Source organism: Sinocyclocheilus grahami, unplaced genomic scaffold (genome assembly GCF_001515645.1).
Source record: "Sinocyclocheilus grahami isolate Dianchi unplaced genomic scaffold, SAMN03320097.WGS_v1.1 scaffold16.1, whole genome shotgun sequence".
NCBI lineage: Eukaryota > Metazoa > Chordata > Actinopteri > Cypriniformes > Cyprinidae > Sinocyclocheilus > Sinocyclocheilus grahami.
In genome coordinates, this window is record NW_015505195.1 from 2,602,378 (window position 1) to 2,618,123 (window position 15,746).

Consider the following 15,746-nt stretch of genomic DNA (forward strand, 5'->3'; position numbering starts at 1 on the left):
GGGCTTGCGGCAACCACATGTGACGACCCCGGGCTGGACTCCTCCACGGTGAAAGCCGATCCGGTGATCCACAGCGCAAAGTTGTTGTATTTCCTCAGCAACCAGCACGGATCAGCTCCAGGCATGACGAAGCAGATATCGTCCTGATCGTCCACGACGTGGCAGCGGCGGCAACAACAATACTACAGCGAGAATAAAAGTTATGCCTTCTTTCTTTGCGTGAACATTTGGGCGGCGTTATGCAAATCTTCCCACATAGTGATGTAGGTATGTGGGGGCGTGTTAGAACGAGCTGTTTTAGGCAGGCGTGGCTGACTCTTAACTTTTATAAAGAATATCTCTTTGGATTTGAGACTTTAGTCTTTGCAATTTTACAGATCTTCTTTATGCACCAAGAGCTTGTAACACTCCAAAGAGAAAGGAAAAATTGAAATCGCATCATATGACCCCTTTAATGTCAGCACCTGGGTGTTTCATGTCAGAGAGTCAGATAGTATGAGAACTGGTGTGTGTTTTAAAATCCCCCAGTCCAAAACAGCTAAGCTGTCTGTCAATAGAACTGCTGTGAAGGCAAAATGCTCAACTTCCTTGTCAGGACACAGATGTACATGTGTGTACCACCTCAAATCTAAGACCCCCATCTGAGAGAGACTGCTTGTTGAACACTTCTGGAAGCAAACTCTGAGAAACAAGGGAATAGTTCAAAAATAGAAATACAAACAGGAATACAGGATTTCTGTGGTTCTTGCCATTGCTAAAGAGCTATTTTAAGTTTTGAACATATAGAAAAAAAGGCCACATTTAAATGACATTTCAATTCTGATGTTTTTACTTTGTTTGGGTATGTGTGCACAGATTACCGTGGCAACTTTCAGAGCTGCTTCCATTTTGGCGACGGCTACAGAATGGACCAGTCCATCAGTGGTGGCCATCAACCTGCAGAGTCCCACAGCTTCAACACAAACCCACACAACGGTTTCCACATGAGCTGTTCCACCAGCACCCCTTCCACAGGTACACAAATGCCCTCTTAAACTGCAGTCACATTAGTGAGATTTTGGTGAACTTGGGCAGAGCCGATCCTCCCTATACGCAAAATACACAAGCTGCGTAGGGCCCCGAAACACCAGGGGGCCCCCTTGCTCTCAAAGATTTAATTTAGTTTTTGAATTTGGCCGGCAGTTATGAAAACATGAATGATCATTTATTTTAATGCGGTGCGCTGTCACCCTTTCTACGTAAAAATCAGTCAATTCATGTAATGTGAATGTCATACAGTCTTGCTCGAGACTTAAAAAACGAGTTGAAAGCGTACTGAGCTGCGGAAGAGACACTGTTTCTCAAGTATTAGTGCTCTGTATTTATCCTGTATGTGAACACACACCCGGAGCAGTGGGCAGCCATTTTACACTGCGGCGCCCGGGGAGCAGTTGGGGGTTCGGTGCCTTGCTCAAGGGCACCTCAGTCGTGGTATTGAAGGTGAAGGAGAGGGCTGTACATTCACTCCCCCCACCTACAATCCCTGTCGGTACGAGACTCGAACCTGCAACCTTTGGGTTACGAGTCCGACTCTCTAAACATTAGGCCACGACTTCCTAATGTATTGGCACTGAAAAAAAAAACTAAAAAAAAATCACTTAAATAATGTCTACAGTGTCTATTATGTTTTAAAAATAAAATTAAATAATGAATCAGCGGCAGAACAAATAATTAAGCTGACTTCACAAAGCTTTGTTTCAACTTTTGCCCTGATGGGAAATTGTGAGATTTAAAAGCAGAACAACGGTAAATGTGACTACACCTTTACCTACACAAATCCATTTATTATGAATTAATCTCACACTAAAATTAAGTACAACTGATATTGTCAGTTGTCATTTTGGGGCACTGTAGCTTTAGGATAGGACAACATCACCAGTAATAAGCAACATGGTTAGAAACAGGTCAACTGATCTGGCTGATAGTCGTCTTGTCAATTTTTTCTTTCCCATATTACCGATCAGTTTGTCTCCAGTTTCACTGCCCTAGTGTAAGTGTATTTCAAATCTGCAAAAATTGGGTAGTACCCTCAAAGAGACAACTAACTTATCTACCCAACAAGGGGGTACATTAGTAGTATAATTATATGATCCTTTTTTCCATAATGCAAAGGTTTCAGCTTGGTGTCGGACATCATAGGATCAGGTTGCCAGTTCTCACCGGGCACAGAGGAGAGTGTTTTCTTTCAGGTGGGTGGCTTCGATCGCAGCTTGAGCCAGATGTCATCAGTGTACACAGAGACATAGGACCAGCTTACCTTGTCGGCCATCAACACAATTGTCTTCTTTCAGACCAAACACTTTTTAAAATTATTTTCTTTCGTCTATGCAGTTTCAACCTGTCAAGAGTTTACAGTTTTTCTCAAAATTCACTTTTTTTTAATTTCCCTAAAATGCATGGTTGGATCACTTCATTGGACTGAAATATCTGCTTCCTTTACTAGCCGAAAAGCTGCTATTCCATGACAACGAAGGTTAAATAATGAGGGGTTTGTGTTGTGGAGTGTTTATTTGTGGGATGTTATGAAATTGCGGTTTTTTTCACAGTATTTTGAACGATATGTTCAAAGTCTCATGAGATACTCCCTTGTCGTCATCACGGCATCACTAGTCTTAATAAATCCAGCTGGTCAGCACAGATCCAATTGTGACTTTGGAACGGTTTAATAGAAACTTCAGAACCACCACAGCTCATCAGTGATTAGTTCCACATTTCCTTCTCAGAGCTCTTTTTCTGATTTGTTGGCTGTTGTGTTGGATACAATTATTTAGTGTTGCTGTGTTTTGTCAGTGAATGTTTGCAAATGTTTGTATTGCTTTGTCATTTGGTTGTCATCATCCCAGATAAACAGAGTTCTTTATTTTGTAATGGTTGATGGCTTTAATATCTACCACACTTTCAACGTATGTATAAAATGTACAGTTTGTTTAATTTGAATAATTATGTCAATCTCTGAATCTCTGAAAATAAATGAGTCTTGAATATTGCAGTCTATTGCTCATCATTGTGCATTTTAGATGTGGTAGTTATGTTGACTGTTTAACTAAATAAATATGGTTACTCAGACTCAAATATCATTAAATTCTGTTTAAACACTATGAAATATACTGGGGAATCAAATTGCAAGACATTTTGCAAATAATTTGTATGTGTTCACTTTACTTTTTTAAAGTTTATTCAAACTAATCTCAGCCATATAATTTACTGAGCAGGAACGCTCCAGTTACTAATGTAACCTTGGTTCCCTGAGACAAGAGAACAAGCATTGCGTCACTGACGCTTATGGGGAAACTCCTGTTTACTCTGATTCTGAAGCCTGACTTGTTCACTTTCGTGTAACTGCACAAATCAATGGCACTTCAACCCACCAAAAGATAAGGGAGCGCGATTTCGTCAGAATCTTTTGACTGAAGTGACAGTCATCGATTCGCGTGAAGCCTTATAGCGCAGCAGTGTATGCAACACTCGCTCCCTTATCTCAGGGAACACATCCAATAGTGCCATGCTATAAGCAAGTGCAGAATGAAGACGCTTTGTGAGCCCAGCCCCAGAGCACCTGTACTGAGGGCTCCTGTAAGCATGAGCCAATAATGAGACCCAAGGCGCTTAGGCTGAGGACTGCATAACATAACCCTCTCCACTTACAAAGGGGATTAGGTAGAATTAAGTGGACAAGATCCGTGCCTGCAAGGCAGGGACGTTCAAGTAATAAAATCTAGTGAAGGTAGACGGTGATGACCAGTCGGTGGCCACACAAATATCACCAATAGAAATCCCGCTGGACCAAGGCCAGGAGGAGGCCATTCCTCTGGTGGAGTGGGCCCTCACACCTATAGGACACTGCAAGCCTGCTGAGGCGTAAGCCAGGGCTATAGCATCGACTATCCAGTGAGATACTTCGTAACCGGCAGCCCTTTAAAACGGCCTCCGAAGCATACAAAGAGCTGCTCTGAGTGCCTAAACAGGCCAGAGCATTCAACATACACTTTAAGAGCTCGAGCCGGGCAGAGTGGATTAGGACCCTGCTCACCTTCTGAATTGGGGAGAGCTAGGTGGGTGATGACTTGTGCTCTGAATGGAGTGGAAAGCACTTTTAGTACATAGCCGTGTCTTGGGACAGGAAGACAGGAAGCACTGACTGACAGTGCTTGCAGGTCACCCACTCGCTTACTACACTCGATGCTAAAGCCAGAAGGAGGGCACTCTTAAGCGACAGGGGCTGCAAGTCAGCCGACTGGAGCGGCTCAAAGGGAGGACCTCGCAGGGCCCTGAGAACTATAGATAAGTCCTAAGTGGGCACAGTATGAGGGCGAGGCAGATTCAATCTCCAATTCAAACACGTCACATGATGATGAGTCCTGGTTCCGTGCTGCACACTAGTCAGAAAAGACTGATCATTTAAGGTTGTAAAGACGTCTTGTAGACTGAACTCTAGCCTCTAAAATGGTATTAGTTACACTCAAGGGGAGCTGCAAAGGCTCCTGTCGAGGGGCCAAACATGAAGGCTCCACAGCTCTGGCTAGGGATGCCAAATCATGCCCTTCGCTTGCAATAGCCCTTCCTCAGTGGTATCAGCCAAGGGGCTGCTGATGGCAGCTGGATCAACTCGGGGAACTACATATGATTCCTCCAGAGTGGGGCCACCAAGAGGACTGAGCATCTGACTTCCCTGGCCCGCCTGATGACCTGAGAAAGCAGGGCAACTGGGGGGGGGGAGGCATACAGGCGAGCGCTGGGTCAATCGTGGGCCAGGGCATCTCACTGCCTCGAAAATAAATTGGGCAGTGTAAGTTGTCTTCTGAGGCAAAGAGGTCCATCTCTGCCCTGCCGAAGACAGACCAGATCATTTGAACTGTTTGGGGATGTAGCCTCAATACTCCTGGGGCCACATTGTCCCTGGACAGCATGTCTGCCCCTTGGTTCAGTCTGCCCAGCACATGAACTGCTCTCAGTGAGAGGAGTTTGCCTTGTGCCCATAAAAGGAGGCATCGAGTGACTGAAGACTGCCTTGGTGATTGATAAAGTCTACCACAGTCATGTTGTCCTAACGGACCGGGATGTTGCAAGGAGTTTTTCCAAAGGGGCCACAGCTCTGAGGCAGCGGTGGGTTATGCTGAGATGAAAACATGTCCCAGGCACCAAGCGTGAGATGGGACATGGGCTTTGAGCCAATACTGAAGATGTGAAACAGGCCCAGAGGAGTCACAGATGAAGCGACCAATATGAGGTCATCATCCTCTGGAAAACCCTGAGGGGACGTGAAGTCCCCAGTTTGAAAGATGCCACATGCCTCTGAATAGTCAGGGAGCGTTCTGGAGTAATCCATTCCCGGATCCGGACAGAATCGATAACTGTCCCCAGAAAGACCACTCGCTGGCTGGGAGACAAAGAGCTATTGGCTAAATTGATTCTCAACCCAAGCCGCTCCAGGTGGCTGAGCTGCAGCGACCTGTATGCGATGAGTTCCCGTTCTGATCTGGCTAAGACCAGCCAATCGTCAAGGTAATTCGGAATGTGGATTCTCATCTGTCTCAGTGTGGAAAGAGCTGCGTCTATGCACTTTGTAAAAGTGCATGGGGTCAGACACTGTCCGAATGGTAGGACTATATACTGATAGGCCACTCCCTCGAATATGAAACCTAAGAACGGTCCTGTGATGGGGGGTTATCTGGATTTAAAAGTAAGCGTCTTTCAGATCCACTGATAGAAACCAGTCCTCAGGGCATATTTTCACAAGGATGTTTCAAAGAAAACATCTTGAATGACTGTCTCATTAGGGAGCAGTTCAGATGCCTGAGATCGAGAATGATTCTGAGCCCGCCATCTTTCTTGGGAACAAGGAAGTAATGGCTGTAAAAGCCCTACTCGCTGTTTGCTAGAGGAGTCATTTTCATGTTTTGCAAGTAGTGTTTGAACTTCGGACTGGAGAACTTGTGCATCGTTGTCCCGTACTGAAATTTGAATGATACCTCTGAAGTGAGTCGGCCTGCGAGCGAACTGAAGCAAGTAGCCTCATTCTATGGTTTTTAGAACCCAACTTGACGCATCCAAGATAGCTTTCCAAGCCGGATGGCAAGTGGTTTTAGTTTGTCAGCATACCTGATCTCTGTCAGATTTAGCCAAAGGTGGTGCTGCCTTGCCGATCACTTGCGCAGTGGTCTTAGTAGTGTGCAGAGCCAAGTCAGTCGCTGTAGGCAGCTTGGTTTGGCCTGGAATACTTGGAGCACCACCATCGTGTGAAGTGCTGTGCCAGCCTGGCCAGCCGCTGAATAAGCCCTGTTTGCAAGGGCTGAGGTAGTCCTGCAGGGCTTAGATGGGTGCGCAACATGGGCTTTCATCCCCAGGGCCAATGGAGGGAGGGCATCGATGCTCAGTGACCACCTCTTCCAGAGGGGGGAGCTTGTTATAACCTTGTTCTTCAACACCGTTAACAGTGGTGAGAGCAGTAGAAGTAGACGGATTAACATGGGCAGAGTAGGGGGCGCACCATGTCCTGGTGAGTTCCTCGTAAACTGCGGGCAGGAACAGGGCGGGCCGTTGGCGGGAGGAATGTTGACGGCATCCCTTCAGGTACCACTCACCAGGGCGGGTGCCGGTGTTTGAGCCCCGCTGCTTCGCTGTTTCTTCCTCCTAGGGGAGAGAGGAAACGGGAGAGCAGAGCAGGGAGGATAGCTTTCATTAAAGAAGGGGATCCGCGAGCGGAGAAGGGCGAGACTCATGCTCTCTCAGTGAGAGCATTCTGTCTGCGTGGGCGCTGCCCAGACAAGGTTCCCTGCACGAGCCACACTCACGGCGCAACATTTGAAACGTCGCTGGAAATTTGCTCTAAAATGCGGGGAAGGTACATGAATGTTAACAAATCAGGCTTCAGAATCAGAGTAAACAGGGGTTTCCCCATAAGCATCTGTGATGCAACAGGAAAGACTGTTCGAAAGGGAACTTCAATTTAATACACTTTTGTAGACCATTGTTGGGGGAGTCTGCCAACTTTTGGAGAGGATGAGGATCATTCATCTCAGAAAATCTGTCATAACATATACTTAAAGGGAAGGTTAACCCAAAAATGAAGAACTCTCATTTTTAGGTGAAGTTTCAAATAATTAAATATCACAAACGAGAACAAAAAATACAACAATCTAAAAGTAGATTTTGTTTCATGTAATCAGAGCTCTACACTCAGAAGCACTTATTTAAGACTTACATTTTTATGTAAGTTTTAGTTTTATACAATCAGGCATGGGGACAAATGTCATATTTCACACAATAATTTTTTTAAACATGGAATCTGAAAGATTCACATTCAAAACTCAATAATTTATTGTCATCGTGTATGTACAAGATTCATTTTTTTATGGTTAAATTTGGACTCTCAAAAGGTGAGCTAAAGTGACGTGACCGAAATAAATAGTTATTAATAGTAAATAGTAACATGAAGGTGCAGTTAATGCGGGATACAGAAGTGATCATACTTAGGTGAGTGGAAGTGCATTACATTTTATATTGTGCAAAATGCAAAATTAGTTACTTCCTAATCACCTAAAAACTAATTTTGTAAGCCGTTAGGAAGTAACTAGATGTCAGAAATCATTCACGCTGATAACCCAAATAATTGTTCACATTCATACAATCATTTTCACCCGTAAATGCTCACACTGTAGAGCTCTGGTTATATTGCTTGAGTCTATTTGCCTTTCTTGGCTCTGATCTTCCGGAGGTAGAACTCCAGCTCTTTCCCTTCCAAGATGTATCCGTCAGCTCTGCCACACTGGCCGGGCCTGGACACAATACAGGCTGAGACAGTAGAACAGTAAAAAACATACTTGGACAGAAGCACTGTAACTCTTTGACTAATTAAACAAAGGTTTGTCTTTGATACCAGTCTAACTGGTTTTGTACAATGCGGGAAAAAAACTGAAATGAGTGTAAGACTACAGTTTGGTCTTGTTTTTGTTGTAATGGGTCATGCCTCAAATGATAATAAAAATGAGATCATCCTGTGATAGTACTAAATCATTTAGCAAGGATTAGGACACATACTGTAATGTTTATTTGCTTTGGACCATGGATTGAATGGACTAATGGGAATGTGTCACCTCTAGCTAATGCTGTTGAAAAAACAACCTCTTGCTCTCATTGATCAGTTTAGGAAAATGGAGATGATTGTGAATGGCTCAAAGTGTGGAAAACTCACAGAGAAGCTTGCCCTGCAGGAACTGCTCCTCCAGCAAACTGCTAATCTTGCTCTTCTTCCTGCGTCCATCAATCTTTTTCTGAACCTTCTTTGACCGTTTCTTGTTCAAGATCTCCTCCTCTTCTGGAGTCTGAGGGATGAAGTAGCATATGTAAATTTACAAAGGCAACTCATCGAAATACTGAGTCATCTCCAATTACATTTTATGCACTTAGAAGCTTAAAGAAGGTTTAGATTCTGGTGTTGTACATACTGTTGTATAGATTGTTGGAACTAGGTCCTGGTCTTTAATTGTATATCTGAACTGAATATTAGAGTTTAATTAGAAAACAACATTGGTTTATTCTTGCTTAAGATGTCACATTAACCCATAGTGCATCTAATGTTGACAATTTGAAGTCAAAATCTGCATTTGCATTGCCATAAATGACACATTGGAGCTTGTGGTTTTGGAAAAGCTTGTCATTTTGTGTGCAATGTGCATGCAAGGGTCCATGAACGGTCTGAGGCTGAGACGGCTCAATTTCTAATAATAGACATGCTCATCTATTTATAGTGTGAGCTGGGAAATAAAAGCCTACCAGCTTTGCCCCTTTCTTGCGGCCCAGTGGAATGGTGTAGTTGGCTTCATACCGCTGCCTGAACGGTGTGCTGTCCACCAGAACAATGCAGGAACTGCTCCTCCAGCAAACTGCTAATCTTGCTCTTCTTCCTGCGTCCATCAATCTTTTTCTGAACCTTCTTTGACCGTTTCTTGTTCAAGATCTCCTCCTCTTCTGGAGTCTGAGGGATGAAGTAGCATATGTAAATTTACAAAGGCAACTCATCGAAATACTGAGTCATCTCCAATTACATTTTATGCACTTAGAAGCTTAAAGAAGGTTTAGATTCTGGTGTTGTACATACTGTTGTATAGATTGTTGGAACTAGGTCCTGGTCTTTAATTGTATATCTGAACTGAATATTAGAGTTTAATTAGAAAACAACATTGGTTTATTCTTGCTTAAGATGTCACATTAACCCATAGTGCATCTAATGTTGACAATTTGAAGTCAAAATCTGCATTTGCATTGCCATAAATGACACATTGGAGCTTGTGGTTTTGGAAAAGCTTGTCATTTTGTGTGCAATGTGCATGCAAGGGTCCATGAACGGTCTGAGGCTGAGACGGCTCAATTTCTAATAATAGACATGCTCATCTATTTATAGTGTGAGCTGGGAAATAAAAGCCTACCAGCTTTGCCCCTTTCTTGCGGCCCAGTGGAATGGTGTAGTTGGCTTCATACCGCTGCCTGAACGGTGTGCTGTCCACCAGAACAATGCAGTTCTTCACCAGGGTCTTGGTTCTCACAAGCTCATTGTTGGAGGCATTGTACACAACATCAATGATCCTGATTTTGCGAGTGCAACCTGTGAGTTAGAGTGAAAAATTACATGTACTTTCAATTATTGTCAAAAAAACGAGAGGAAAACCCCCCCAGAGAACTTGCAGAGTAGGATTTCACCAATGCCATGTTTAGATTTGCTCACAGAGAAGAAATAATTCACATGGCATGACATTTAAGAACAGGTCAATTCAACAGTTTTCCCTGCATAAGCAAACATTTTGTGTGCAATGTGCATGCAAGGGTCCATGAACGGTCTGAGGCTGAGACGGCTCAATTTCTAATAATAGACATGCTCATCTATTTATAGTGTGAGCTGGGAAATAAAAGCCTACCAGCTTTGCCCCTTTCTTGCGGCCCAGTGGAATGGTGTAGTTGGCTTCATACCGCTGCCTGAACGGTGTGCTGTCCACCAGAACAATGCAGTTCTTCACCAGGGTCTTGGTTCTCACAAGCTCATTGTTGGAGGCATTGTACACAACATCAATGATCCTGATTTTGCGAGTGCAACCTGTGAGTTAGAGTGAAAAATTACATGTACTTTCAATTATTGTAAAAAAAACGAGAGGAAACCCCCCCCCCAGAGAACTTGCAGAGTAGGATTTCACCAATGCCATGTTTAGATTTGCTCACAGAGAAGAAATAATTCACATGGCATGATGTATGCCATGTGTAAAAACTGAAATATGTCCATGCAACCCATGAGACAGACATTTAAGAACAGGTCAATTCAACAGTTTTCCCTGCATAAGCAAGTTGTTTTGTTTTACAGTGATGTGTTACATCAGAGACTTCACACAAAATTTATGAGAACATTTCCAGGCACCACTTCCATGATCTCAGTCTAAAGGCATTTCATGGTTTTAATACTTCTAAATGCACTGACACACAGACTCAGTGTCCTGACAACAAAAAATATTGGTTATATAGTCCTATACCGATTTGTAAGTTTGCAACATAAGAATTTTGACTGCCTGCTTGGACACTCCTTCAGTAGACCACAATGATTAGCATTTTAATGGACGTCTGCACGATTAAAAAGTCAATAATAAAGAAATTCAATAGACCTGGTCAGTTCGTAGTCCTAAAACCTACAAACAAAATTCATCTTACAAACGAGATGAATTTAAAAATGACCAAATAAAGAAAATGTTAACTATATTAATAAATAAGGTAACAAATGAAGGGCTTACAAGGTTTTATGTAATGAATCGCAATATTTTAGTATGCAAATGTCAAAATAACTCGCTAGATTACGATTGTATAAGTGTTAGGTCAATGAGAAATGTAATAAATTGCTTTTGGAGCTGGAATTAGAGGAGGAGGAGCAGAAGAAGAAGCAAAAGAAAGAAAGAAAACAGTGTTATTATGAGCAGATCTGTGCACTCAGCCTACACTCTGAGCCCCAGGCGAAGTTCCCGCTGTCCAGTCTCAGCGCGCGGTATTTCTTATTGCCTCCCCGCACGCGCACTGTGTGAATACGACGGGGACCGATCTAAAACGTTTACAAATAATTATTACAATTATTTATTTTTGTTCATTTTAATTTCTATACATTTTCATGTATTCTTTATGTAGCTTAATTAACAACATGTTATATTACACCACTTGCAATGTAGCCTGCGTCTCTTAGGAAATGGCGCACTTATACTGATGCTTATTTTTAGACGCTGGTCAACCAAAGTCTCGCACCTTTGTGTTGGCAGGAGGGCGACCCGGCTCATACTTCCTTTTCTTATGGTAGGGTTTCCTTTTCCCTCCTGTTTTACGACGCTTGTGCCAGTGATCCCTGGAGATACCTGAAGAGAACAGATATGAAAAACACAAACAAAGGAACTTACATTACATCGGAAATGGTCAATTACATGCACCTACGTCAAATGTCATTACGTTTAATGCCTAAAAAGAACAAATGTTCTGCTGTATTTGCAGGAAATAAGCTGAGCACGAACAGTAACTGCAATGCACCTGTCGCGGATATTGCGCAGCTTGATTTGAGTATATGGTTCAGTTAATAAATATGTGATTTTGACGACTGTGTTTGTAGTGCAAAACTAAAACCTGAAGAGCTCTGGACTAAATACAGCTTATTTCAGGGATATGCAGTAAGTAACGCAATCATGCCAGTCATAAGCCGTTTATTCAAAACACTTAATATATATTATGTCTATACTGTGATTGTAAATTTAAGGTTTATAAAGTGTCGCAAAGGCTGAAGAAAGACCTGCGTTATTGAGGTTATTACGAAATGCTTAACCATTTCTGGGTGCCTTCGACTTTGCTAATTATCGCGAGAATTTGCGCGAGAACATCGTCTGTGGCAGCTGCGGTCAAGATACGTAAATAGTGCCATCTAGTGCACTTCACTGTTGTTAATAGAAACACACAATTTATAAGACCGTACAAAAGCTGTTTTAACCATGCAAAACGATAATGTTCTATCTTATTTCAAATGAAATTACAGTTCAATTTACTTGGGTTGATGTTCCAAAATGCAAAAAGATATAATAAGAGATGTCACATCTTTATTGGATAAGTCATTTACAAACCAAATTAGATATGAGGTCAATGGTTTCACCAAATTTTCAGTCCTGATGACTAAACATAGCTGAGGCAGGACTACAATGAGAACAGCAATGGACAGATTAGTCTATCAAAGGACGGGTGAGTCCTCTGCTCATCATGTGGACCAACGCTGTTAAGACTTCTTGCTCTTCCTGGTTATGTAGCTCTGGTAGTAAACGTTGCTGAAAAGTATAATGAGGCTGACGCAGAATGCGAACACAACTGCATTCATGGAATCAGGAAAATCACACTCGGTGAAGAGGTTGTATCCAGTGTGAATAGTCATCAAGACAAACTGGACCTATAATGACAAGTTGTTCAACAGTCCCGTTGATGTGTTATGCCTGGTTTTTTATTCCTTTAAAAGATATTTTACAAAGTATCAACTGGCCATCTACTAACAGGACATCTGTTTTGAAGTCATTTACAAAAAAAAATTTACTTTGTGAAGCAAAAGGCTCCGATAGACTAAAATGTCTTTTCAAATGAGCAGATTACCAATGTGTGCTGCGCACTTACCAGCTGCAGTGAGGTGAGATAGCGCTCCCACCACAGATATTTCTGCATGTGAGGCCCCAGAGCTGCCAAGCCATAGTAAGAATACATCACTATATGAACAAAGGTGTTCAGCAGCCCGATAAAAAATGCTGAATGAATAGGCAAAAAGAGACAGTCAAAATAATGAAATACATGATATTCTGTTTTAAAAAATGCATGCATAACTGTTACATTTAATGGGTATAAAAAATACATAAAATCAAAGAGGGCTAGGAAACGGTGCATATTAACTGTAGTCATTGGAGGGAACTATGGTTTCAAATTACTAAATGAGTTAGTAACTGACTAGAATGTTAAAAAGTTTAGTCCTTAAGTTTATTTGTTCAGTGTTTTTTTTTTACATGAATTTATATTACTATTGTTAATTATTTAATGTTTCTGTCTTACATTGACCTCCCGCCACAAATTTAACTCCTGCCCACCAGTTGAAGATCATAGTTCCGTGATGATACACATGTAGAAAAGTGAGCTGGCTGTTCTTTTTTCTTAGGATAAAGCAAACCTGAATGAGGAAATTGGGAAAGCATCTTTATTTGAACTGCATGTCTACAACGGGTGTAAATATCTGCAATAATCATGTTTGTTAAATGAATAAAACTTACTGTATCACTAAGCTCAATGACTTTAGAGAAGAAGAACCACCAGCACACACTGGCCATCTAAAAAGGTACAGTAACATTCAGGAAACGAATGCATCTTTATTGGAATGTAGAAATAATGATAACATCACAGGTATAGGTAATTTGATTATTATTTAGAAGACAGGAATAACTGATTATTAGTAAAGAACACTAGGCAGCTAAACAGAAAGTGCGACAGATGTAATCACCCTCATTCCTAGTGGGCTGGAGCTGTAGTCCACAGGTTGACACAGAAAACTGTAATTTGCCAGCCAAGATGTAACGAAGAACTGTGGAAAGAAAAATAGATTTGAGATTTGATGACTAGGTTATTTTAACGCAAAACCTTGAAATAATTTGCACCTATATTGGACTGAACTAGAGTTATGTATGTATGAAATACATAATGTACCTCATGGAACATGTAAATGGACAAACCGACCATGGCAAAGTTGTACACAATAAGCACTGCTTTTATGTTCATTGGTTCCTTGTGTTTCATAAGCTTGGGTCCAATCCAAATAATACCAAGATAGCACAAAAATATACAGATGATCGGTACAGGAGAGTAGATTAGAAGCCATGGGTCCGTCCGCTTATCTGAAATACCATGACAGAAAACACAAGGAGTTTGCATAACTGTGCACTTTACACATTATTATATTTATATTTTATGATGTAAATTTTTTATTTACTGATATTATTCAAATACTACCCCATGTAGATAGTACAGTTAAATTCAAGGTGTAAAATAAGTCATGCTTATAAAATATTGGGGGGGGGGGATCCAGTGGTGCATTGATTCCACTCTCTGCCTAGCTGATTCCATTGAGGACTATGCTTTATAATTAAAAAGACTAGACTAGCATTCAGAGGAAAACTGAGAGAAAAACACGTAAAAATAAGTTATTACTCTCTCTCTCTCTCTATATATATATATATATATATATATATATATATATATATATATATATATATATATATATATATATATATATATATATATATATATATATATATATATATATATGCGTGTGTGTGCTTGTATCCTTCTATGGTAGAATAATATATCCCTTGGTTGTGCGTTCTTAAGTTCATAAGATCCGTTATACAGAAAATGCGAAGAGTTGCACCTTGTTAAGGAAGATTAGCAGCATGTCCTTGAAAAATACCTTCTCTCTATGGGGGCTGTTCTTGTAATTCATTCTTAATTTTAATGAAAAGGCGTCCACCAAATTTACAAGAAATTTAACGAGCATGGGATGTTTTTATTATGTGACTGCAGTTACCTTATTATCCGTATATGGAATATTTAATTTTCCACAAACGTTTGCAATCAACATAAATTTACCGGTGAACTTACCCGAGGAAAAGTACAAATGTATCGCACTTATGTGGAAGAGTTCAATCAGGCGCACGGTCAGATAGGAACTTTGAACTTCACTCTGAATTATTTGAGTAACATGGGAAATAGGGTGTTATCAGCTGTTATGCAGAAGTGCAGATATCTTTTGGAAGAAAAACTTTGGACTGCACCTAGTTTTCAGTTTTTATGACTCTTATTTCAGTTAAAAGTCCCACTGCGACCGAGAAAACACACGTTAATCTGAAATTTAAACAACCAGACCAAAGGATACATTTACGTTCACGTTTCGAAGCAATACATTATTTGTATCCACATGTGTGTTGTATTAGAAATAATCCCAGGTTTGTTAAAAAATATATACCTCGACTCTTATTTTGACACCCTAGTATTAGAGAGGGAAGGGCATTGCGGGCGCCGCCAATTAAATGAATATGACCATGTCATTTAAATGATCTGGCTGGCTAAATGCTGTTCAATTTAAAGTATGCTGCAAATAAAAAATTAAATAAAAAAAGCAGAGAGAAATATTATTTTTTTACATAATTGTGTAAATGTGTTATGAAATCAGGTCAGATTCATTTAAATAACTCTTTTATTCTGGATCCCAATTTTTTTTTAAATGCACTTTTTTAAAATCAGGGTTATTATACATTTATTATTTATTTTGAAAACAACTCATGAAGAACTATCCCTCTAAAAAATAAAACATTAAAGCTGTAAGTAATGTGTTATTATATGTGACTTTCTTGACATGATAGCAAATTCATATGATGGCTACATATTGACCATATCAATATATGAGTCCTTAACCATCTTCAAGAAACGACTAAAAACACATCTGTTCCACCTTTATTTGACCCTCTAACTCTAGCACTTTCTATTCTATTTTTAATTCTAATTTATATTTATCTTCTTTTTTTAATTTATTTTTTATATAAAAAAACAACAAAAAACAAAACAAACACTAGCTTTCTATTTTTTCTATTCTATCTACTTGTTTTTCTTTGTGTGTGTGTGTGTGT

The 15,746-nt window shown here is 40.7% G+C and overlaps 2 protein-coding genes across 2 annotated transcripts in view; one reads left to right on the forward strand and one right to left on the reverse strand.

Annotated features, from left to right (window-relative positions):
• Positions 1 to 2,929, forward strand: part of LOC107549835 (zinc finger protein GLIS1-like) — a 53,956-nt gene extending 51,027 nt beyond the window's left edge. The window contains exons 9-10 of the mRNA XM_016231010.1: positions 856 to 1,014; positions 2,152 to 2,929. Of these exons, the coding sequence (XP_016086496.1) occupies positions 856 to 1,014; positions 2,152 to 2,285 (293 nt within the window). The 3' untranslated portion in view covers positions 2,286 to 2,929. The remainder of the gene's footprint in view (positions 1 to 855; positions 1,015 to 2,151) is intronic.
• A 4,546-nt stretch (positions 2,930 to 7,475) lies between these two features.
• On the reverse strand, positions 7,476 to 13,174 carry LOC107549844 (40S ribosomal protein S8-like). Its single transcript, XM_016231022.1, has 7 exons — positions 13,161 to 13,174; positions 12,700 to 12,827; positions 11,308 to 11,414; positions 11,011 to 11,110; positions 9,951 to 10,126; positions 8,231 to 8,360; positions 7,476 to 7,830 (listed from the first exon to the last, which is right to left on the reverse strand). Exons 1-7 carry the CDS (start codon positions 13,172 to 13,174, stop codon positions 7,721 to 7,723), a joined length of 765 nt encoding a protein of 254 aa, XP_016086508.1. The 3' UTR covers positions 7,476 to 7,720.
• Between the last annotated feature and the right edge of the window lie 2,572 nt (positions 13,175 to 15,746).